The 25,140-nt window shown below is 40.5% G+C and overlaps 1 protein-coding gene across 7 annotated transcripts in view; it reads left to right on the top strand.

The window, feature by feature from the left end:
* The window catches only part of LOC100117395 (calcitonin gene-related peptide type 1 receptor), a 167,856-nt gene that overhangs the window by 140,369 nt on the left and 2,347 nt on the right, over positions 1–25,140 (top strand). For 6 of the 7 annotated variants that reach the window (XM_032598069.1, XM_031927682.2, XM_031927686.2 and 3 more), the window contains 8 exons: positions 6,288–6,394; positions 19,341–19,432; positions 20,065–20,191; positions 20,504–20,730; positions 22,098–22,268; positions 22,470–22,593; positions 23,117–23,158; positions 23,562–23,645. In XM_032598069.1, the coding sequence (XP_032453960.1) occupies positions 6,288–6,394; positions 19,341–19,432; positions 20,065–20,191; positions 20,504–20,730; positions 22,098–22,268; positions 22,470–22,593; positions 23,117–23,158; positions 23,562–23,645 (974 nt within the window). Of the gene's footprint in view, positions 1–6,287; positions 6,395–19,340; positions 19,433–20,064; positions 20,192–20,503; positions 20,731–22,097; positions 22,269–22,469; positions 22,594–23,116; positions 23,159–23,561; positions 23,646–23,991; positions 24,340–25,140 lie in introns of those variants that run through there. The other variant, XM_031927685.2, reaches the window with a different exon arrangement.

Genomic DNA, 25,140 nt, shown 5'->3' with positions numbered 1-25,140 from the left:
AAGAGAATTATAGTTTTTCTCCTATTCATCGGTTGCAACAGTAGACTCACAACAGTACACCCGTCGTTTAGATTATGATAAGGAAAATGGTAAAATACCTTTGCTATGCAGAGACTAGGGAGCAGGAAAATTCTAGCAAGGCCAATCTAAAACTGTTTTGTCTTACGCAGTTACTTACGTGAAGTAGAACTACTTACTCTACGCATTACTGGGACGATTTTATTTGTATCCCTCTTTGCAGCTTATTTCTGGTAACATTCAGCGTTTGATTTATGATAGAAATTGGAAAAATCTGGAACTTTCTATAAGAGTTTACGATTCGCGAAAATAAATCGTGCGCAAGAGAACTGTTTGGACGGTTACATAACAAGCCTCCCTAATATTTGAAATGATGCTCAAAGACGCTGCCGAGTACGCTCAAACAAATATATAAACTCGATGAAGACAAAAATATCCGCGATAGCTTTTTGTAAAAATTTGATTGGATATCACTTTATTTAATGAAAATTAAAAATTCTCTCTTGCTATATAATAATAATCAATTCCATTACTGGAAACTATCGATTACAATTTAATCAATTTCATTGACCTACTTAAATCAAATCAATTGACGCGCATTTTATATAATACCCGATAATTAAATTATTTAAAAAACAATCGTATCGACCATTCACTCTTATGTTAATCCAACATTTCCTCCAATTACACTTTTTCCCACAGCGGAATTAATTCCCAATCCAAAAAACTCACACCCTCCTAGCAGTAAACTTCCCTCAATAAAACTGGCAACTCGACTTTTACCGCAGCGAATCCACAAAATAAAATCTACGAGTGGACTCAACTTGCTCTTAACCAAACCGAAGAAGGTATTTCCATTTCCAGTCGTTACAAAAGATCTCGAACGACTCGACGCATCGGGAGAACGTGCGTGTGTATCTGCATTCGGGAAAAACAATCATCGTTCCCTCACGATCAGTGACGTGCAGTATAATATCGTCGAGACAGTATTGGAAGTGGGTCGCGATCTTATACGGTCGTTTTGCGCCCTCTTGTCCTTTACGGCCTCCAAGTGTTCCATGGCGTTCTTTTGGATTCGCTGCGGGACGCATTGCGAATGTAGGTGAGCGAGGAAAAATAATTCTCTGTGTATTGTGCTGTTGATGGAATAGAAGCGATGCGTTTGATTTGGCATTCTGCTCCTGAGCTGCGAAGATCCATTTTATAAGAATATGACGCAACTTGCCTGACTATAGTCTGATGCTATCTATACTTGGCCTTTGAATGAGATTTTACCGAGTTTATTTTTGGTTTTGAATTTAATCTCGCTGGCGAATTAAGTAATCAAATTTACGAAAAAACACTCCAATCTCAACCACGGACCAACGTTCTCGCACGTGTATCTCTTCTCTTCTCTTCTATACCACCCTGATACGAACATTTTTTTCGTTTCGTGAAAGCTCGCCATATCCCACGATTCTTGGCATCGAGTGAAAAAGACTCGCGGTTGCTAAAAACGGATCCACGTGCGACTGTGGAATGCTAAAAGCGTTTGAATCGCGCGCAAATTGTCGTCAAATTGCTTTGGAATTCGATTCCGCGTATTTTTGCGATACTCGATGACACGTGTGTGACTGGTATATTTTTTGCCCGCTGTTGTTTGTTAATTGCTCTAAATCGATTTCGAGCAGAATATTTGATTGGACATAAATGCTACGGTGTGAAATCGATGAACAATTTTTTTCTTCGCTATTATTCACGATAGCAGAAAAATTCAAAGCTTGATACAGTCAAGCGGAGATACAAACTCTGAAAAAGAAAAATAACACGAGTCATCTAGTTCCTCTCTTTTTTCGTTTTTTATTTCACCCATATGAAACAGCCCTGTCAACTCCGCCCCCCAAAATCTCAAAACACACTCTGAAAATTCGAACAGACAGCCCCGACTCCTCTTCCGCAAGACGACGCGCCGTTGAGAATACATACATCAATGAGCCTGACTGCCATTTATGCAAACAATTCAATATGCGTGCGAGTCTCGGTGACACGCAACATTAAGCTCGCTCGCGGGGAATGCGCTTTTTCAGCCCGTCCCGCTTGGACCACATCTATCATCGCGAGACTCGGGGGAGCTCGGCGTGGATGATAAGCTATTTTTCCGGTTTTTCCATTATGCGCGCGCTCGGAGACTTTCCGGACGGGAAGTTAGATATAGAGTTTCGTGAGGTTTTTTCGAGGGCAGTTCTGTTGTTTTGTGAAATCCAAGTAGGGATGATATTTTGAGTTTGGAGTTTTTAGAAAGTCATGGTGCACATTGATACCCGATATTTTATTCCAACTAACTTTTTGAATCGGCAGTTTATGTAGTAACTTATTTGCAGAAGTACGAAGATAAAATCATAATATAACTATGAAAATCTCGCGCGCCAACGAAAAAAAGAGTCGCCGATGTAGTATAATTCATTTCATTAAGTTGATTAGGCGTTATACGAGGTGCAGAAAAGCTCCACGCGTAAAATTTAAGGGGAATTAATTTTAAATCAGTGCGTCGTCGGTAGCTCGCTATAACGCTAATACCGTAGTCGCGCATCCTATACTCCCGGGGGACTTTGAACACTGATCAAGACGAATGACGGCAGTTAATGAGATTTCGGGATTAAGAAAGGTCAAGAGAGCGCAAGCTGGAGCGTAGTAGCTCGATGAAGTCGAACATTATCATCATCTTCTCTTTGCTTTATAATTGGCTAATGTTTTGAAAAATCTTTCGATTAAAAGTTTGATTTTATAAACTTGATTATAATACAATTTGTCACTGTTAAAATCCCAACTACCTAGAAGGAATCGAACCGATTCGATCTCCGGCAGATAGCCTCGACTCAATCCCACCTATCGTATGCTGCAAAATTGAAAGGGCCATAAGAGAAGGAGCCTCAATTCAGCGGCACCGTCCTCTCTTTCTATACCCTGTCTCTGAGCCGGGTTCCGATCTCGGGGTCGATCGGCCTTCTAGAGTTACACTATCGAGAATTGCAGTCTCGCGTGCTAATGCGCTCGGCCGACAAAAAATCGCAGAGACTGGGATGCATTTGCACGGAATGGTTTTCTCATTCTTATCTAACAATCACTCCGCGGACTGACTGCATATTACAGTCGTGACCGTTTGCGACTTGCATTCTTGTACAGAGAAAGCGATGCTGCACATGTTTGTATACGTTAAAGTGTCGTTGAAGTTTCACTGGATGTATTAGCCTTGATTGCATTGAAAGACAATACTATTCGAATTCTTTGTAAATGCAAGAGAAGATTTTGTCTTCAATGTAGACTTCTTATAGCTGATCAACGACGGACACATTCGTCCAACCCATCACACAGCCTAAGTTACAATCGAACGAAAATCAAATTCGGACACAACAAAGACATCAGTCAAGCAAGCTTAAACCAAGTCTTGACGATCGGACTCTTTGCGTCCATCATCCGTAAAAAAACAAGTAGAAAGCTTCGAAGAAAGCAAAATCAAATCCCAGTCGTCGTTCTTCTGTTGCCCGCGAATGATACAGAGCAGGGAGATGAAAGCTAACGAATGACGCGGGATATAGCTTTCCGAGGAGAAACGAAAAATGTCAACGGTCCGCGCTAACTCCGGCTGAACGATTGGATTCCAGTCGAGAGTGATGACTCGTCCTGCGAAAGCGCGTAACCGGAGAAAAAATCGAAGAGGGATTAATTGTCACGATGCTGGTGTAGGTGTAGAAGAGCTTCTGGCAAGATTAATTGCTAATGGTCGAAGCAATTATACCAGTAGTGTATTTCTTGTCTGCCTGCTTCAGGTCTCATGTGGATTCCATTGTTTTTTGGCTGTATGTGATTGAGTTAATGATGAGGTCTTCGTGTAGTTTTGCTTCCTACTGGCTTAAGCTAATGAAGTAATAAGAGTATTGAAAAAAAGTGTTAGAAATGTGGTAGATTACATTGCAATGCTTTATTTTTTATGAAATAAATTGACTATTAATCTTCTAAGAATATACTTCCACGAAATAAGTTTCCTACGAGAAGTTCGAAAAAATAATACATCCCGTATACTTAAATGCCAAAAATCAAATCTAAATCCTATTATTTTTTCTTTTACAATTGAGAGTCGCGTACGGACGCCGAGCACGTCAATGTGTGCACTTAGGTCTCCAAGGGACACTAAAGTACTCCCTTTTCTCTCTCCAGCTGATCGGTCTAATTTATTTCGTATGCCGGTAATGAAATGCCAACATACTCGCCCACGATGGTATTTTCCGCCGGCTATATGCGGGAAAAATAAATGCTCGGCTAAAAGCGTTCCCTTTTCTCTTTCATTACGGACGGAATACGCGCAATAACGGCGAAATCTTGCCGTTATTTCTATTTGATTTGCGTCGGCTGTAGAGAAATTGCAAGACTATATGATTTGATTAACTAAGCTGAAATATTTCCGTTCTTCTTAGATTAATTTAAATTCAACTCAGTCACGCGTTAAACGCACAGCTAATTTGATACACCAGACGAATGTTTTGAATTTTTCAGAGAAGAATGCACGACCGAGAAAGTAAAGTTTTGAAGAAAGTATAGACGCTATAGAGGCAGCGGTGCAGCGGCTTTGGTTGACTCCTGCATTATTGCGTACACAGCAGTGCTTCTGCACAAGCGAGTCTATATTACTAATTAACGCGGAACTAATGGAGAAGAATCGATTGAAAAACTTGCTAGTGTGGACGCGGGTAGTTGCTTGATTCCTTCGTGGATGACCGTACGATAAGATAATAAAAGTTTAATTAGAGTTTTATCTATAGTTGTTGTTCTAAAGAGAAAACAGAAGAATAGAGTATGTAATAAGTGTACAATGGACGAAAGCAATATTAAAATATTTATGTTCGTACATAAATATAAGATCTTCTACTCTTATAATAACAATAAATTATATATAATGAAACAATAATAATGCACAACTTTTTCGTTCCCGAACGTACATATGCCTTAAAATTGAAATAAAGTCGAAGCTCTTAAAATCCGTCTCAAAATTAAAGTTCCTCAACAGCCAAATTCCAACATAACACTCGCCATCCAGGAGCAGTAGAATATAAAAAAACCCATAAACCAAATCTACTATACCCGAGCATCCCACCTCTGCATCCCCAACCCCAAGCAACTCGAACGAAAAGTTCATCGACGCGCGAGAAAAACCTCTCGTCCCCCTCTGCGAACTTTTCCCGCAACGCCGCGTTATATATCTCTATTGTTATATTGGCGCTGTTATCTTCCTCCTCAACATCCCCTTAGCGCAGGCTGCTTTTTAGCTACGACGAGTGCAGCTGCGGGAACGATAATCGTCAAGACGTCCGGGGTCATCGCTGCGGTGGCGGTGGTGGCAGCGGCGGCAAGAGTCGTTTGTTTTTACGAGGCTTTTAACCGAGCCACGCGCTTCCACTGCAATCCTCCGAATCGCGCCCTGCGTTTAAGCTGGAATTATCAGAATTTTGGTAAATATACGTAAGGTTTTGGGAATTTTCGAAGGTTTGCCTTGTAAGGCTTCGTGTGATGAATGGCTTGCATTGTTTTGTAAACATTTTACGATCAAGTTTCAAGGCATCGTAAAAGCTCATTGTTAAAAAAATCATATAAACGTGGCATCTATAAGAACGAAGTACCTTAACCTTTTAAAGTGTTGGCCTTTATCTCTAAAGTAAAAAAAAATCTATCTGACTGTACAGCCGAGTAAGTTCGAAAAAATTACGTGCCAATAGATTTGCAGCAGAAGCTATTCTGTTATTTAAAAAGAAATGCTGCTCCAATGTGAAAATGACATCGACCGCAGCCTTAAGCCTAATGTCCCGAGCGTCGTTGAGTTCTCGAAGATTAGGAGACTGTGCTCTTCTGTCTGGGCCGAATTCTCGTCGAGAAAAGCTCGGGCTTTGTCCAGTGCCGTCTGGTGTCAGGGATTTATTTCGAGCTATAGGATTTAGAAAACTACTGTATCACAGCTCTTTAGGGTTATTGATGGTAATAGCGATTAGCCGATGGGGTGCGGTGCAAGTCTTTTTATTTGTAAGATTTTATTTTACCCCGATAAGGAACTTGTATATTTCTTCAAATAAAAATATTTATCGGATAAGCATTTTGAGAATTTCTCCAGTTTACCGTATACCGTGTATTCATTGGGCAATTTAGCACTTTCATTAGCCCTGGGTAATTGAAGACAAGTATCCGCCGTAGCATTTAAGCGTGCTGACGATTCTAACGACGTTCGTAAACTTTTTATGTTTCAGTGAAAGCACACAAAGAATGTGAACCGAATGGCACGTGGTTTATGCATCCGGTAACGCATAAAATCTGGAGCAACTACACAACATGCGTCAACCTTGTAGACCTCAGTGTGAGTACATTTCGATGAATACAAATGATATAATACATTCCGAGCGACGACGTTTCCCCATTTTATCAATAAAATACGAAAAAAAAATTTTTCTTGAAATGCACGAGTTTAGCTTTTATAGCCGAGGTAATAAATGAAAGTAATAAAATATGAAGCTCTTATAGAATTGAAAAAAAGTTAAATTTCTTCTCTCCCTCGAATATAATATAGCATATTCAATACACATCAGCTAAAAATCAGATCCGCAAGAGCGCACTGCTATTCTAGGATCAATCGAACGAGTTTCTGCGAAATTTCATTTCATCCATAAAGCAAACAAAACTCAAAAGGGATAAAAACATTAGCCCGGCGCATGAAGGGAGAACGTGATTCGATAAAACTACGGCAGTTACACGGAATCCCGCTGCAAATCCGTTTCGCGCGAAACGATGGGCCAACCACAATATTTTACTTAACGCTTTGAACTACAGCGGCGATGATTCGCTGCCGCTGTCACTTCGATGCGACTAACGCGTATGTAACACACATGTGCCAAACGGCTTTTGTCAATATTTTTATTCTAGTGTGCGTGTGTACTTTTGAATTTAACGCGATATTTGCTATGAGTTTTTTTTTTGCGAAGCGAGATACTATTTTTTGTATCGCTCAACTAATATTTAAACAAATTCGTGTGAAGCCGGTTGAAATCATTTCAGTTCTTTCAATATAATCCTCACCCTTCCTCTACTTTACTTCTCGGCGCAATTCTGTTTTACTGCATCTCGTTACTTTTCGCGGAAAGCTCGCCATATATCTTCCCGCTTCAAGCTCAAAGTCTACTTGCTTTCATTTCATTATCGCTTTCTCGCCCGTTGATTATGACGATTGCATAAACTGTATATCTCGAGAGCAACAGCATACTTCAACGTTATGCTTTGCAATGCTGAAGCTTAGTAATAATATTGAAACGAACGCAAGTTCCTTGCGAACGATCATATTTTCATTCCGAGACTCGATGTCGATAATTTCTCATTGAAAAATAATATTCCGCGAAATAAATTAGATCAGCAATAACTCCCGCAGCCTTAGCTCATCATTATCGGATGCACACAATGTATATAACTGGCAATTTTCAAGAGCGCATCATCATGGGGAACGCGCTCGCGTACAGGCGCGCGTGCGAGCTCGGAGTGTCGCAGTTGTTGCCCTGTTAATGCATAATCACGAGCAGGATGCATAATGACGCTCTCGTGCGCCCCGACGAGAGCCACCAAATATAACTCGTCGGGCGACACGCGAGTATAACGCATCAATTATGCATTACTGCACGCTCGCTGTCGTTATACATACCGCTATAATGTGAAGCGGGACTAAAAATCAAATTTCGATGTTTCGGTTATTCGGATAGCCCTTGAATCGGTGCACGTGGCTGTTTATTTTCGGCCGATCATATACCAGCGCGAATGATGTACTTTTCAATATGCAACATTTCTTACATATGCAATATATTTTGAATTAAAAAGAATCTCGACTGCCATCCTTTGAAGTTACTCTTATAACAAATTGAATATCCCTATACAAGCGCATCACATCAGCGCAACACCGCAAGCTCGAAATCATCTGAAAGAATCACCTGCTGCGCATCTTCTTACGGACGTACAGTGCTTCCCCCCTGATCCCACTTTCTAATATCTCGCTAAATCCAGAAGCTCCAGAGGCGCATCGCATATATCGGAAACCGATCGAGCCCAGACAACGCGTCCCCGCGCGCGCGCGCGCGCGAGAGAGAGAGAGAGAGATGAAATATTCAGGCACACATCCGCTCCGGCATCGGATACTTCTGTCCTCTTCTTCTCCGCATAAAGTGCGAGCGGATTCGTCCCTTATAACGCGCCGCCAGGGGCTGCTTTCGTCGCTGCACTTTATGAGCGTCGAGCTTTTTTTACGAGCGAGTCGTGCATTGTTATTCCTGGGCTGTTTTTCCTTCTCCAGCTGTGCTACTCTATTGTTATTGTACGCGCCGAAGGCTCGAAGGGAAATGCCGCCGCACGTGCGCTTGCCTTAGAGTGTACGTGTATTATATGGTGCTCGCGAGCGAGCAAGGTCGAGGTGTGTAGTGCGCCGCTAATAACTGTCGGTCTTGATTAAACGGGGAAATTTATAATGGGCTACCGAGGGAGAGAGAGTGCCGGTTATCAAACCGCTAGCGTTTTATTCGAAGCGGCTTGATTTTCCTTTGTTTGTTTTTTTCCTGGAAAATAGGGGGTCTTGATAGCGTTTTACAAGGTTGAAGTAATGATATTTCCTATACATGAATTAATTAGCTGGGAAATTTTCCGTGAAAGCTTCAATAACAAATTTCATCAAAAACTGATACATCACTTTCCGCGATAAAAGCTCACGCGCAGAATTTCATACTCTGCTCGCCGAAACGCGAAAAACTGCGCGGCGTATGATTGCGAAAATTCAAAGCGACGAAAACGTTCAAAGTCGGCGGGAGCGCTGCAATAATGTCCGCGGATGTAACTATAACGCCACGTGACAAAACAGTGATTAAACGCATCTGGCGACACGTGCGCAGGAGATAGGGCGGTGCGCGCGAACATATACATGTATATCGGAAGTGCCGAAGTGCATCCGCTCGCTCCCTGCGGTCCGGCGAGTCATCAACGTCCATTTCCATAGAGGGGGGAAGGTCGCCAAGATATAGTGGGACACACTCGGGGCTATACAACAAGACACTGCGGGATATTGGCAAACTTTGACACCCCACGCTTTGATGTTGCCGGTGCACCGACTATTTGCGTAGAGGTCAATGTTTGAGTCTCTCGGGACGCGAGGAGTTTAACATCTGCTTGAAACTTGTGAATCTTCCTTTAAATTTTCAATTACTACTTTATATACGGAAAAAAGGATAAGGATTTGATCCGGACGATTATCTCATCTGCGAAATCAACAATAAAAATGCTAAGCAGAAGGAAAAAGGAATCCTCTCCTGGTAGCCCTTAACTCAATCAGCGGCTACTCGTTGTCCGAGCGGATTTAATGGATGGCTCGCACGCGACTCCGATAATCACGATAATGGCAGCGACGCCGGAAATTAAACGGCTTATAACAGGGAGATCCGCGACGCGGATATACGGACGCTCGCGTCACTGGTTTCCAGACGCGTGCGGTTGCGAGGATGTTTACGGGGTGCTGATGTCTGCGAGAGAGTCGAAAGGGAAAAGGGCAAGGGATGCGGCGGATCGTTTTTCTTCCAGTGTGAAAGCTTTTTTTTAACGTGATAGAGTCTTCGCTGTTTGGAGCTACCGGAGGTTCTCGTAGTAGTTAGCAGCAAGGGAGAAAAAAACTCGGCCGCACACTAGCGGTGTATGAGAGCATGCGGAATCAGTACAAAATTAGAAAGAAAAGTTTTGGACTGTCCGGCTTTCCCCCTACCGCTTGAAATTTCGACTGTACTGTTTCTGCCTAGATAAAATAGGTGGCACATAGGGGCTTTCTTGTTTTCCTCATCTGAATCAACGGGCTGAATGTATTTATAGCGCTGTGCTACCATACAAAAATTGCCTTGTTAGGCCTGCGCTGCGTTTGAGCTGCTCGTGTTAGTAACTCCTAAGTCTCTTAGTTGGTATATATTCAATGATTTTCTCATCGTTTTTCGTCAGAAAATAATCTTTCAAAAAGAATGTTATTATTCCCATCCATATTTTTAGAATAAAGTTTTTGGACGGACTAAAGTGGTGGGATAACCGTGGTTTCTCAAAAAAAAAATTTTCTTTAACTCAAATTCATAAATAAACGGCAATGTTTCGTCCCTGGTGGGGACCTCTTCAAGCCTTTATTAAAACAGAAAAAATTATAAATGTATAAAATTATTTTTACAAAATATAGAAATCATTAATATAATTGTTGCACAGCAGTCGAAAAATTTAATGGTCATACCATAATAATTAAATAAATAATATCACAAGAGACAAACGTGTCTCTCTTGTCGTAAGTGTTATCAGTCTGTGGAAGCCGTATAAGAAACACAAGTATGTACAGGTAAATTCGAAAAAGAGAAAAGTTATACAGTAATAGAATTTGGTTTATTTAAATATTTATTTAGTTTATTGTATTGTTTACTAATCGTGTTAAAATCTTCTTGCTTATTAATATTGTTCTTGTTAATGTTAATAAATATACTCTCAGATATTAATCTTTTGAAATTATTTTGTTCTTTGTCTAAAATTTTAACATTATCAAAATCAAAACTATGTGAAAAATCATTTATATGAGTGGGAATAGGTAATATTTTGTCTAACGGAGTTTTCTTGTGTTCATCTATTCTCTTTTTCAAACTTCTCTTGGTTTGGCCTACATAAGCAGCATTACAATTATTGCACGGAATCTCATATACAACATTGGTCTCGCACCATTTATCAAGCTTGTCTTTACCTAACTTAATAATACTATTCAATTTATTTGACATACAAGGAACCACAGTAAAGCCATATTTTTTGAAAGCTGACTTACATGTAAAAAATAATTTTTCATGATACGGAATCGACATAACATTTCTGACTGTAAAATCATTATTTTTAATTTTTGAACTTCCAAAGGTGTGATATCTAACTCTATAACGAATACAACTATCAATAAATTTTTCGGGGTAACTATTTTCACTAAGTATTTTTTTGACTCTGAACAAATTTTCATTATGAAATTGATTGTGTGAGAGAAGAAGGGCTCTATCTACTAGGTTATAAATAATGTTGCGTTTTAATTGAATCGTGTGGTTTGAATTAAAATTTAAAACTCTATTAGTATTTGTGGGTTTTTGGTACCAATTTGTAATAATACTGTTATTATTTATTGTTAATGTGACATCAAGAAAAGAAATCATGTTATTATTTTGTAGTTCACGTGTAAATTGTAAGTGTTTATTGTAACTATTAAATTTGTTTAAAGTCTAGCTCGTCTTCTCTCACACAAGGAATTGTATCGTCAACATATCTAAAATAGAACAAAGGTGAGACATTATAATTATTTTTTAATTCACTAAGAACTGTAGTTTCTAAGTCCTCCATAACAACATCAGCAAACAACGGAGAAAACGGAGAGCCCATGGGTGTACCATAGATTTGTTTGTAAATTATATTGTTAAACTGAAAATATGTATTATCAAAAAGGAATTTGACTATGGTTCTTATATTGTCAAACGGAATTTTTGAATTACTTTGTATATTATGAAAACGTTTGTCTAAACTGTATAACATTAATTATAACAGTATGTTAGTGAACAAAGAGGTCACATCGAAAGAAACCAAAATGTATCCATGAGGAATGTATATATTAGTTACTTTTTCTTTTAAACCAAACTATTGTCGATATGTGAAGAGGGATTTTTAAAAACAAGTCTGAGAGTTTTATCAATGATCCTCTCTTAAAAAAATGATGGACTTGGTTGTGAAGCCTTTAATACGTGATTCTGATTGGTTGCTATGGTCGGTTGCCTAGGTAACAGATGAGAACCCGCACGCTTTAAATTCATAACCCTCATAACAGTCATAACCCTGGTAGAAATTTTTCAGGTGTTTAAAATAAAATGAAATGAGGTTAAATAGTATGAAATCTGAATAGCGGATTCAGAAAAAACTATATGCAATTTTACCAACACGAAATCTTGATAAATTAATCATTACCAAAAGTGTAGTATTGAAACATGTGCATTGAAAAGTGTCACCCTAACCCTATTTGAAGTAGGTAATAATGTGTGTGTGTGTGTGTATGTTATTTAGTTTTTTTTAAATATAAGTGAGAAGTGCAATTAAAAGAATAAAAAGTATAAAGATATATTGTGTCTCCGTGCCCAAAGTCGCCCACGTGAGGTTTAAGAAGTGAATTTAAAGAAAAGTTCAGTATCCGAGTCAGTGAATTTGAGTTTATCACTACAATGCCCTTTAAATTTTAAAATATGTAATCTAGATAATTGAACTGTTTTCATTCATATTTTCACACCAACGGCAATGTGAATTTTTTAATTTAGCGGCTCACATTTTGCTTATAGACAGTCACGCAGTAACTACTATCTCTAGCACATTGTATTTCCGGTTTCCAGTGTATTTTTACCTGGAGAAAATGATAAATATTTTGGCTTTTTTGTTAAGGCATTAATGAGAATATTTACTTTTAATAGTTGTGAGAGATTTTGAGATTTTTCCATTGCATTGCATTTGCTCTCATTTAAAAACTAATTTCTAGAGAGCTCATTTTTTGCATATATATTTCTGTTTTGGTTGTGAAAATATTTAAAGTTGAATTGACCTTAACTGAAATACTTTTGATTTCGACTTCAACACCCATGATAATTATTTAGTCGTATAAGTTATTCACATCAGTGTCGGAATCGAAATAAAAAGTATTTCAGTTAAGGTTAATTGAACTTTGTATATTGTTTCATTGACACAAAATAAATCTATATGTAAAATATGCGCTCTCTAGACCCGTTAGTTTTCGAATGAGAGCAAATGCAAAAATAGAGAAATAGGCATAGATCTCAAAATCTCTCACGACTGTTAAGAGTTAAAATTCTTATTAATGTCTTGACAAGAAAGGCAAAATATTTATCACTTTCTTCATGTAAAAATACACTGAAAACCAAAAATACAATGTGCTAGAGATAGTATTTACTGCGTAATTGCCTATAAGCAAAATGTGACCCGCCAAATTAAAAAATTCACATGTGCCTCAATGTGAAAATATGAATGAAAACAGTTAAATTAAAATCATCTGGATTACATGTTTTTATAGGTAGCATATCAAGTATCTGTGTAAAATTTCAATTGCCTAGCTTTTTTACAATGCAAATGAATAGGGTTGTAATAATAGGCTTATACTCACTGACTCTTCTACTGAACTTTTCTTCAAATTCACTTCTCAGACCTTAACGACAACGACTTTGGGCGTTGTTAATATATTTATATTAAAATTATTACAGAATATGGTAACATATGGTAGGTAATATGGTAAAAATATTAGCAGAAATTAGTGTACCCAAAACTTATGTTGTTTTTTCTACCAGGGTTATTAGACATAGATAGAATAAGGAGCGCGCAAAGCGCGCCTTCATTCCTAGTATTAGCTAAAAAGTGTGTGGGACTATTGACAGTTGAAATAATTGGTCTTAAAGGTACATCTTTTTTGTGAATCTTAGGTAATCCATAAGCTCTGGGAAGAACAGTATTAGATTATGTTAATTTATATCTATCATATTTGAAATCTAAATAATCACTATCATTTAGATCAGATAAAATATTATATACATTTTTTTGCATTGATACAAGAGGATTCTTTTTTACAATTTTATAAGTTTTAGTGTCATTAAGTAAGTTAGACATTTTTTCATTATAATCATCATAATTAAGGCATACGGTTAAACTACCTTTATCCGCTCTAGTAAAAAATATAGATGGATTATTAGAACAAAATTCTTTGGTTATTGCTACTTTTTGGCAGAAATCTTTATCAAAACTATTAAATAGTAAATCATTATTGCATACAGATTCTATATTTTTAATAAGTGTATCTCTAAGTAAACATTTGGTTTCCTTCTCTAACATGTTTTTATTGAAATTGTGACCCATCGAAACAACGTCAATCACTTCAGAAGGCAATTCAGTGTTCGAAAGAAATACATATCTATACCATTCACCTTCGATAATGATGTACGAGAGCCTATCATTGACGGATTTGAAACTTTTAACCGAATGTATGATGCTTTTGCTTACGAGAAATCCGGTGCCTAGAGATCCCCCACTCCCGGCCCCATACAGGTACGTGAAGTTACCCGATGCTAGTACTCCGCCATCTGGCCACCGCGATTCCTGTATTGCTACCAAATCTAGATTGTACCTATCAGCTTCCTTTACGAGTTCTTTAAACGCACCTGCTCTGTATAGACTGCGAACATTCCAAGTTCCGACCCTTAAGTCCCTTTTGGTTCGGATTTGATTTTTTTGAGCCATGATGTTATGTTAAACCCGCGCGCTTCGGATCCTGTTCCGATCGCAGGTGAGTCCACCGTTCTAGAGGTGATAACCCCCATACCTCTCTAGAACTAAGTATGAGAGCTTTCCGACTTTGACGAGGACAGTGTCAATTCGTCGTCAAACACACTACGGTTTCATTCTCGCATCCTAACGCCCCCCTGCAAGGCAGCGCGCCTTCGCTGGCATCGTTACTGCGTAAGACCAAGTGACGAATCATTCTACACATCCCCTTTCGGGGCAGTTGTCATCGCTCCCGCATCCTCCTCGGCAGCAGGATTTTTGCCCATTTTTGTAATGTGTGATGAAAGAGATAGATTGCGAGATAAGAGATAATGTGAAGTGTTTTTGTTGTTGTGGTGCTTGCGTAGTGTTTCTAGATGAATGCGTTCGACAGTGTCGGCTCATCACACCCACGCCTGTTCCTATCGGCTGTCCGCGGCTGCTTATTCAATTTATTCGCAGCTAACCTCTTTCTCAGGGGCTGTTCCTCTATCCGCAACCAAGGACGCGCTGTGTAGTGGTGATAGGCACCCACCCGTCCGATCAGGACGACAACGCCCAAGACCCGCTTAGGGTAGCGGCATTGTAACAGACTGTGGTTCCTTGTATGTCAAATAAATTGAATAGTATTATTAAGTTAGGTAAAGACAAGCTTGATAAATGGTGCGAGACCAATGTTGTATATGAGATTCCGTGCAATAATTGTAATGCTGCTTATGTAGGCCAAACCAAGAGAAGTTTGAAAAAGAGAATAGATGAACACAAGAAAACTCCGTTAGACAAAATATTACCTATTCCCACTCATATAAATGATTTTTCACATAGTTTTGATTTGGATAATGTTAAAATTTTAGACAAAGAACAAAATAATTTCAAAAGATTAATATCTGAGAGTATATTTATTAACATTAACAAGAACAATATTAATAAACAAGAAGATTTTAACACGATTAGTAAACAATACAATAAACTAAATAAATATTTAAATAAACTAAATTCTATTACTGTATAACTTTTCTCTTTTTCGAATTTCCCTGTACATACTTGTGTTTCTTATACGGCTTCCACAGACTGATAACACTTACGACAAGAGAGACACGTTTGTCTCTTGTGATATTATTTATTTAATTATTATGGTATGACCATTAAATTTTTCGACTGCTGTGCAACAATTATATTAATGATTTCTATATTTTGTAAAAATAATTTTATACATTTATCATTTTTTCTGTTTTAATAAAGGCTTGAAGAGGTCCCCACCAGGGACGAAACATTGCCGTTTATTTATGAATTTGAGTTAAAGAAAAATTTTTTTTGAGAAACCACGGTTATCCCACCACTTTTGTCCGTCCAAAAACTTTATTCTAATCTTTCAAAAACATTGCAAAATTGGTACAAACGATTATTACTTCAAAATCCATTAAACGTTTCGATGAAGATATGAACCATATCATCTGCTTTCGTGTATAAAAAAAGGCTAATTCTGTAATTACCTCTGCCCGACAAAGGAAAAAAGCCAGCAATTAAGACACTAGCCAGACCGGCCATTTTCAAGTCAATCTCGAATTAAGAATTCATTCTCCTCCCTCCCTCTCTCCAAGTTGTTTTTTCTCGACCTCACCGTCGTCGCCACTTTCCTCCCCACCTCCTTCCTCTCAACTCATTCCCTCTGTCTTTCTCTCTGTCCCTCTCCGCAAGTCGTTCCAAGCGCTATCTTTTATTTCCTTCTCTCTGTCTCTCTCCTAGCGCTCTAATGGTTCTTGCGCCGTTCTCGGTTCTTCCCATTTTCCGGCTTTGTTTCCGATATCTCTCTTTTCTCCCCGCTACGCGCTTGCCTCTTGCCATCGAGACAACGACTGTACTACTACAACCGCCTTCGTCGTCGCTCTAATTCCACGAGACTCTCGAGACGCGCCGCGAAAGAGAGAGCGAAAGGGGAAGCGACGCTCCTTCCACGAGACGGCGAAATTCTCTGCACAGTCGAGCGCGCGCGCGGTGACGACGGGCGCGAAAAATTCGCGTCGCTGAATTATTGAAGTGCTGGCGCGGGCTAAGAAATGTCGGCGTTAACCGAGAGAGAGCGAATTGCCCTGGCTATATGGGGCTCTGAATTTATCGCCGCAGCTTTGTTTCGGCTGCACTTTTTCGGAAATGGGACTCGAAGCGTTGGGAATGGAGCTTTGAATGTTATCACGCGAACGTGAGGATCGATCGGGGGAATGGATTTTATTGAGAAGCTGCGTTGAGATATGATTCTATTTTTCAACTCATCAGTTTTTTACGTAGAAACGTTATTCTATCGGGAAAAATCTCGGTCGCGGATGAAATTTAAAAAAATCGGATAAAATCGCCCGCTGAATAATTCAATTCGTCGAAAAATCGCGAAAACTCCGATCCACGTATAGGAGAGTCATCAACATTTTTACAGCAGCTGGCGCTGCCAACTGTACGTGTGCGCCAAAACCAAAACGGATACGCTGAACGAAATGAGAAAAAACGCCAAGCAGGCCGTCTTTTATTTTCGCGCGTTCGACGTGCTTTTTGCGCGGAAATTCCCGAAGGTGGCCTTGAGAATCTCGTCGGCTCACTCGTAAAGAGGGCGTTGGAAAGTAGCGCCGGTGCTCGCTAAATAATTCATGCGCGTATCTGTACGACCGCCTACGCGTCTCTCGTTTATTCCAGCGCGTCGATGTTTATTGCAGGATTTTCTTTTTTAAGGCCTGATGCTGCGCGACGGCGGAATCGCTTGTTTTTGCAGTTTGGTTGAGTAAGGCTATGAGGGATCCGGAGGGTTGTCGAGACAGGTGAAGAAGCCGAGGAGATAAGCCGGTGGATTTTGTTTACAAGGTTGATGAGGGGGAGGGAGATTGCGGGATTGTCGTTTTTGGAGTAGTTCCATTTTTTTTTTATATTTTAAAAATGTAAAATGTTGTTTTATATCTCGTTGCGGTGTCAATCCAGTAAATAAGCATGAAAAACAAAGAACGAGTGGTCTTCACGGACGAAGGTCAAAAGTTTCTTTTTAATTATTGGAGAAGCGCAGCGACAGAGGAAACTCCCCAGACTTCGAGTTAAAGTCGTACTTGTTTTACAATCCTAATTGAGTTAAATGGAAAAAGTTTTGAAAATTCAATTTCGCTTCTAAGAATACTCCTGATCAGATTCTCCTTCTTTTTTTGAAAAGCCCGAAGAGTATTTTATCTTATAATCAATCCCTTTTTTTATCGAAATTATATCTCGTGTTTAAATTTTAGTCAACATTTCAAACGTTTGATACAACCTAACAATTTTCAAGCCCAACTAAGTGTAGGACCAGCAATCATCCCGCACGTATCTCCGCGTATTCAATAACACTAGCCGCAATCGCAAGAGCGCATTGTATCGCTTATTCAACTATTGCGAACGGCTATTCCCGTCCGAGTAAATTCGTTGAGCACGGATGACTCTAGAAGCGAGAGAGAACTAACGAACAGACTGGAATTCGGAGAAACTGTAAGTGCCTGCGCTCAGTGTCTGGTCTCGTGTCCGTCCGTTTGTCCAATGGAGTTTACGGCTTACTCTTTTTGCAGCTAACTCGAAAGCTCCCGATTAGCTTCTTTAGCTCTTGCTGGATCGCAATATAGAGATTATTTGCTTCTTCTGATTAAGCTCGGATTTCCCAAATGAGATTATCTTTTTACGCTGCTACATTCCTGACGAAATATTCCAAGAATCTGTTTTTGATAATTTCTGTACATATACCTTCAAGGATAATTTTTAATTAGTTTATTCATATCAAACTGTGGGGAATTTCAAATGCCAGATGACGAGGTCTCAAGCAGACTCGCGCAACAGGCTTGCGCCTGCAAGACAGCAGCAGAACTGCTGCGGCAAAATTAGAGCTTGCAGAGAATGTCGAATGCACAGTCAGCGACAGAGGGAGAGCAGCGATGCGGTGACTTTGTGCCACGAGCATCATATGGGTCGCACTCGAAAAGACGAGCCCGGTCGCGAGGATTGCGCACTTATGCATGTACTCGACGTAGAAGTGACCTCTGTTGTGAGCCGTGTACACGTATAGTCGTATAGATGCCGTTTGCAGAGTAGCGTGAAAATTTGGTGTATGAAAAGAAAATTGGTATGCTTTTGTTCATTTGATATAACACAATATAAAATAGTTCAGTTGAAAATGAATGTTTCTTTACCATCTTCCAGGCCAGCTCGATAACAATCCTCAAATCCGCACGTACTTATTCTCCTTCCTCCTTAAGAAAAAACACAAGAAAAATTAACATGAAATTAATTAGCGATGATTAATCACCGAACTCTGGCATCAATCTCACCCGGAAGTCTCGAAGCCGTAGCTCGTTGACTTTCTTTTTCTTGTCCAACTTGACAAAACTACCGAGACGAGAGACAGCCGCTGTGTATGATAAAGACGACGCGTATATATATAGAAGTATTCCCGCGAGGAAGTTCCGTGACCCCAAGGCATTCATCATCGGCGGCCAACACAAGGATCGAGTCGCGGAATTATTCATCGAGCGCCGCGACGCGACATCGATGCGGCTTATTGCAAACGACGCTATACCCTTTCTCTCTCGAACTGACTTATAAGTTCGTTGACTCTCGTATAAGCTGTCGGGTAAGATTCTCTGATTGGAGAAGCGAGACGAACAGATTGCGTATATGGATGAGTCTGCGTCTGGATTTTATGGAATTTCTCCAATTTAATTTAAATGTAAAATAAAATGAAAAATAGAGAGTCTGCCCGTGTAATAAACCAAACAAATAAAGGAATACTTTGCCAGATAATAATATTTTAGTACATATAATTGCTTTACCTACTTAAATGTCTCCCGCGGGATTGATCCCATTACAAATAGATCCGATTACCATCATAGCCATCTTAGCCGAGCGAATAATCTCTAACGACACACTCTCATTGATTTCAGTGGCAGCAGCAGCTGAACGTCCTTTACGAGACGGGCTACACGATATCGCTGGTGGCGCTGCTCGTATCCCTGGGAATCCTCACGTACTTCCGGTAAGCCTCTCGGCGCACTATAAAATATTCATACTTTTCTCTCTCGTGCAGCTCCTGCGTGAATACCGCAGAAAGCAGCAGCTCGACGATAAGTTAGAGCTTTCGAGCTTCTGCCGCTGCGGCGGATCATGCGCGGGATGAGTATCTATTATGGATGAATTTAGAGTGATTTTTCGACAGATTCGCTGGATGGATCGAGGGGTGGTTGAGTTTTTATCTGAAAATAAAGAGGAGGAGAATGACAATTTTTTATTCTACACGTTTATCTTTTTGAGCAACAAATAAACAGCTTATAACGCACGCACAATCCCAAAGTCAGCGGCATCAAGACGCGGAACGAGAGCCATCGTTTAACCGTGATATGAGCCTCTAGTGACGCCGAGCAAACCATAGACAGTTCCGCGGCTCCCCTAATTCCATTAGTTATATAATCGCGAAACTCAATCACCACTGATCCGCAGACAACGTCGGCAGCAACAACAACAAGAGCACTTTGTAGTCAAGTGTAGTGTATAGAGCGAGTCTAGCGGCAATCCTTCTCTCTCTCTCTCTCTCTCTCTCTCTCTCTCTCTCTCTCTCTCTCTCTCTCTCTCCTCTCTGGAATACGCCTCACCGCCATAACGTATTTGCAGATCGCTGAGGTGCGCGCGAATCACCCTGCACATGAACCTGTTCGCCTCGTTCGCCGCCAACAACGCCCTCTGGTTAATTTGGTACGGCTCCGTCGTGGCGAATGCCCAACTTCTCCTGAACAACGGCGTGAGTATATCAGCAGCTCTATTCCCTCTCTGTGTTTGGGTCTACATTCGCTCCTCGAAGATTCGGCGATGGGTGGACTTAGAGATCTCGCGAGGCGCGAACCCGAAAGTTTGCACGCCTTAGTGTCCCGGTCTCTTTACATTCGGGAAAGCGTTAGGGATCTGGGATTAGAGTTTCTTGTAAACAGAGCTTACCGAGCTTGCAATTTTGTCCGTCGATGCATCGCCCTTGTGCTATTTTATAATATATTAAACAATTGTTCGTTATAACTCGAGTAGAGACCTAAGAGCAAATATGATTGTCTTTCAACAGTTCATGTGTCGCTTCCTGCACGTGATACTCCACTACTTCCTGCTGACGAACTACGCGTGGATGCTGTGCGAGGGCTTCTATCTGCACACGCTGCTCGTCAGCGCCTTCACGAGCGAGCACAAATTGGTGAAATGGCTTATGGCCCTTGGCTGGCCTATACCAGCGATCATCGTCACCATCTACACCGTTCTGAGAGCCACCAGCGATGACAACGCCGACACTCTGCAGTAAGTGCCCCTCGTATTTTTTCTTCGCGCAGTATCAAATCTTTTTCTTCTTTCCTGCCGCCGCGCGGAGAGTGAATTTTATAACGCTGCTTTTATATGTTTACGATGAAAAATGCAGTCGCGGACTTTTATAGGGCTTGTAAAGTCTGCCGTACGTGGTTTACTCGAGAATGGAGGTCTGAAACGTTGATAAGAAGCGTTTTATGGGCTTTTTTAAATTTATGCATTGAATTAACGTCGCTTTAATACCTATAATTTTTTTTTTTTTTAATATTCTCAAACGCAAATAACAAAATAGTTCACTAGCACCCGTTAATAAACGCCATATAAACTCGGCGCAAATAAAACGCTTTGCATCGAACGATTTTACATCAAACTGCAAACTAATAAATTCTCCCCTCCGAGCGTACACACTGTAAACGCAGCGCACGTAAGGATGCACCTCTCCAGCCCAAAGCAAACACAAAGCTCTCCGTCGCCCCTCTCCATATCGGCCACAAAGAGCAGCTCCGGTGGAAAATTCGATTAATTAAATATTTGCCAGAGGCACTAGAGAGAGCGCGCGAGGATCCACTGAAAAAACTGTCCTGCTCTGCGTAAACTCGATTAAGCGTCGATCGACCGACAAAAAAAAGCCGAGCGAAAATCCATTATCGCACACGGACCTGTGTGTATACCTCCTAGACAACGCGAAACTGAAGACCCGCGAAATCGAGTTACACGCGTACATCGGCTCGATGTACGCGACAGCCGAGTGTCATGCCGCTACTGTTCAATAGCTAATGTATGTACAAAGCGTTACGCGCGCGCATAAAGTCGAGGCTTGATGGGACAGCGCGCGCTCGTATAAGGGAAAATCGAATCTGCCTGAACGTCGCATAGTTACGGCGTGTACGTGTATATAGGTATGTACAGTTTGGCCGTGGAATTTTTCGAATATCGTGATAATATTATGTACCTCCACTTTCTCGTATGTGTATACGTAATAAGAGCGCAATAAAGAAAAACGCATTGACACACCTTCGAGACAAAAAAAGAAATATTCTTTTATGTACCCCCTAAAAAAAGTCACTCCGCCGGTATACTCCGTTAAATCGTCGTAATCCTCAGCTCTCTGCGAGCGCGCGGTCACTTATCCGGCCGATAAAATTCTCCCATAAATACACCAGCTTGCGGTGAAAACACGTCGATATTTGCCGATGCGTAAAGGAAAATAATAACGATATTTAGCTATCTCTCTCTCGTTCCTGTAGCCTCGAGCGCATCGCGATGGTCCATAAATCCAAGTGTGCGGTGATCGATAAAAATCTGAGCGTGTATAGGGAGGAATGTCAGGAGGCGCGTAAAGTTTAACCTTCTGCCGTCAGGTGCTGGATCAACGAGGGCAACTACATGGTCGTCCTGATCTACCCGGTCTGTGTGTCGACGCTGCTCAACCTGTTGTTCCTCTGCAACATTGTGCGCGTGCTGCTGACAAAGCTGCGCGCCGGACCTGCTATTGGATCCCAGCCCTCGAGATCGATGCTGCAAGCTTTCCGGTAAGATGTCTTTATTTGTTCTCGTGTTTTATGAATTGGATTTATAGTAAAGTGAGCTGTAGCTAAAGTAGAAATAAAGTTGTTTGTAAACAAAAAAGTGAATACGAGTACAACACTTTGCTTCGGAAACAAATCAAGAAGTCTTTAAAAATCTTTACTAACGTATAAAATTTTTAACGAAAATCTCATCTCATCCCACAGTGCGACGCTGCTACTGGTGCCCCTGCTCGGTCTCCACTACCTGGTCATCCCGTTTCGTCCAGAGAAAGGTCATCCCTGGGAGTACGCTTACGGGGTCATGTCGGCCATAACGGCGTCCTTCCAAGTAAGCAAAGCCAGATACACCGAACTTCGCCGCAACTCAGCCATGTTAACCAAGTGCGATCGCGTTGATGCCTCGTCCTTGTGCTTCTCCAGACTCGTAATTAAGATCGAATTAATGCGCGCGTCGAGACGTGCTTCACGTGACGGATCTCGCCGACGGTGTGTATCCAAGAGATTTGGCGCAAAGTTTGCGTTTGGGATTGTCGTTTATAAAGTAATAACAAGCAAAAAAACATCTTACATACTTACCCGGCGTGATTCGAATTTTCTCGCGGCCGGTATGCAGTCTTCAGCGGATGCTCAAAACTGATATGAGTCTTCGTCGCCCATCTTTAATGCATTTTCGTCCCGTTAATTTCCCATTTAAACTTGTCCACGAGAAGTCGAGGAGAATTTTGAGGAGAATTCAAATTAGCGCGCGAGGAAAAGTTACCCCTCCCATACATCCCGAGGATTTTTTCCTCACTCCTGTGCACATAATTGCTCCAGCCAAATACTTAAACTTCGCAAACTCATTTTCACAGGGACTCTGCGTCGCCATCCTCTTCTGCTTCTGCAACGGCGAGGTGAGTCTTCTTCCGTATAATAAAAGTAACAAACTTTCTCGGCGAATGCTTCGAGTTTCAGCGATATTCTTGAAATCTTTGCAAAATTTTTTTTCTCGTCTTATATGTGAATCGTTTTATTACTCTTGAAATTCGAACAGACATTATGTCAAATTTAAACCATCGTTGCTACAATAGAAAGTAAATTGGATATTTTGTTGAGCATAAATTTATACAACTTTAATTTTTCTTAGAGTCGCTTGGCTAATTGTCTGTCAAATTTTCTCGTTTGTGTGTACCACGCACGATTGCAGCCCTAAGTGCACATGAAATTAGCCGGTATATCTAAATTCGCAGGGTACTTAGCAATAGCCGCGTGCACGAAACTTATTAATTACACCATACTCTCTTTCTCTGCCCGCAGGTGATAGCGCAGTTTAAGCGCAAGTGGGAGGGAACGGCGTTCGCGCGCAAGCGCGCCAACTCCTGCACGGCCACCACAGTATCGGTAAAACCAACTTTCCCTACTATTCTCTCTCTCTCTCTCTCTCTCTCTCTCTCTCTCTCTCTCTCTCTCTCTCTCTCTATCACTCTTTCCACTCTATACTTGCTCTTTCGCAACACACGAGTCATTATGCTCTTACTCTAGCATGTCATTATACTATACTGCGCCTCTCTCTTTTCACTCTCACGCAAGCGCTATCGTACTTTTTGCGGACGCTTTATATTATAGTTGATACTTTTATTGTTGCTTTATGATGGAAGAACTTTTTCTAATGCACAGATGCAAAGAGACGATAGCCGATATTGCGGATCTGCTATACTAATCGACTGCTTTCTTTTCTGCTTTATAGTTAGAGCGTTTGTCACTGTTGAATGCAACGATCTCGCATGAATCACTGAAATGAGCTTGCTGCTATACTATTATCTTTTCGCTTCTTATGCTACTGATGCCACTATCTCTTCTCGCATTGCTGGGTTTGCTTGGTGAATGAGTCGAGGATCACCTGCGGCTTGTACTAAATGATTCGGCTGATATTATATACATCTGCATATACTCGGTTACGTAAAGACTCTTTATGATTACATGCTATTTGTGTACCTTCAGTGTATGAATATACCACGTAACTGATTTGTTACGAATAATTAATGAGTTGTACGAATTGGTGTAGTTAATCGAATTAATAAAAGTATTCAAGTAATTTGTTTTCCACGATTATTAAAAAAGTTATGCTTCTTTTAATTTTGAGTTTGCATATTTAAAACGCTTTGATTCAATTCTTTTTTTCAAGTGAAATGATACGGTACTGGTTTTCTTTTGATTCTCTCGCCGACTGCGCATTTAGACTTAAGAATTAGCATCAAGTTGATTAACTTAGTATGCGCAAGATGAAACCTGCTCGCAGTAGTGCAGCTTTGTATCGCTTCTCGAGCATCAGCGCCTGCAGTGTACAATACACGCGAATGAAATAAAAGCCAATCAAACACTTTTCTACTAAGGCCACACACACACAGTTCAGTGACACCTTGCCATGAGGTTTATATCGATGTCGCTTCGCGACTCGTCAATGGTGCGATGCGGACGTATCTCTTTATATATCGATGTTTGTTAAATATATTATATATTTTACTCATACCATTTACCTCGCGATGCATTCGTTTTGTTGTATTACACGCGTGTAACAGACTAACCGCAGTAGAAGATTAACAATGCTGATGTGATGTCTCTGGATAGATGAATTAATAAAATTTTTGCTGTCGGCGATCCAAAAGTAGCAAGCACACATTGATTTTAACATACGGTTATTTTCTCATTGAAAAAGGGTTTAGTCCGACTATATAGTGACACGATCTACTTATAATAAACCCCAATTCGTTTCGCTACTTTTAGACCTGCCTCCGCAACGCGAAATGCCTCGCTCTCAGCCTCCATCAACCGTCTAAAAACCCTCCGGTCCTTTTCTTGCCAAAAAATCAACGAGAGCTTTCGCGTACAACAAATA

This window comes from Nasonia vitripennis, chromosome 3 (assembly GCF_009193385.2).
Source record: "Nasonia vitripennis strain AsymCx chromosome 3, Nvit_psr_1.1, whole genome shotgun sequence".
Taxonomy (NCBI): Eukaryota; Metazoa; Arthropoda; class Insecta; order Hymenoptera; family Pteromalidae; genus Nasonia; species Nasonia vitripennis.
This window is presented reverse-complemented; position numbering and strand designations above follow the sequence as displayed.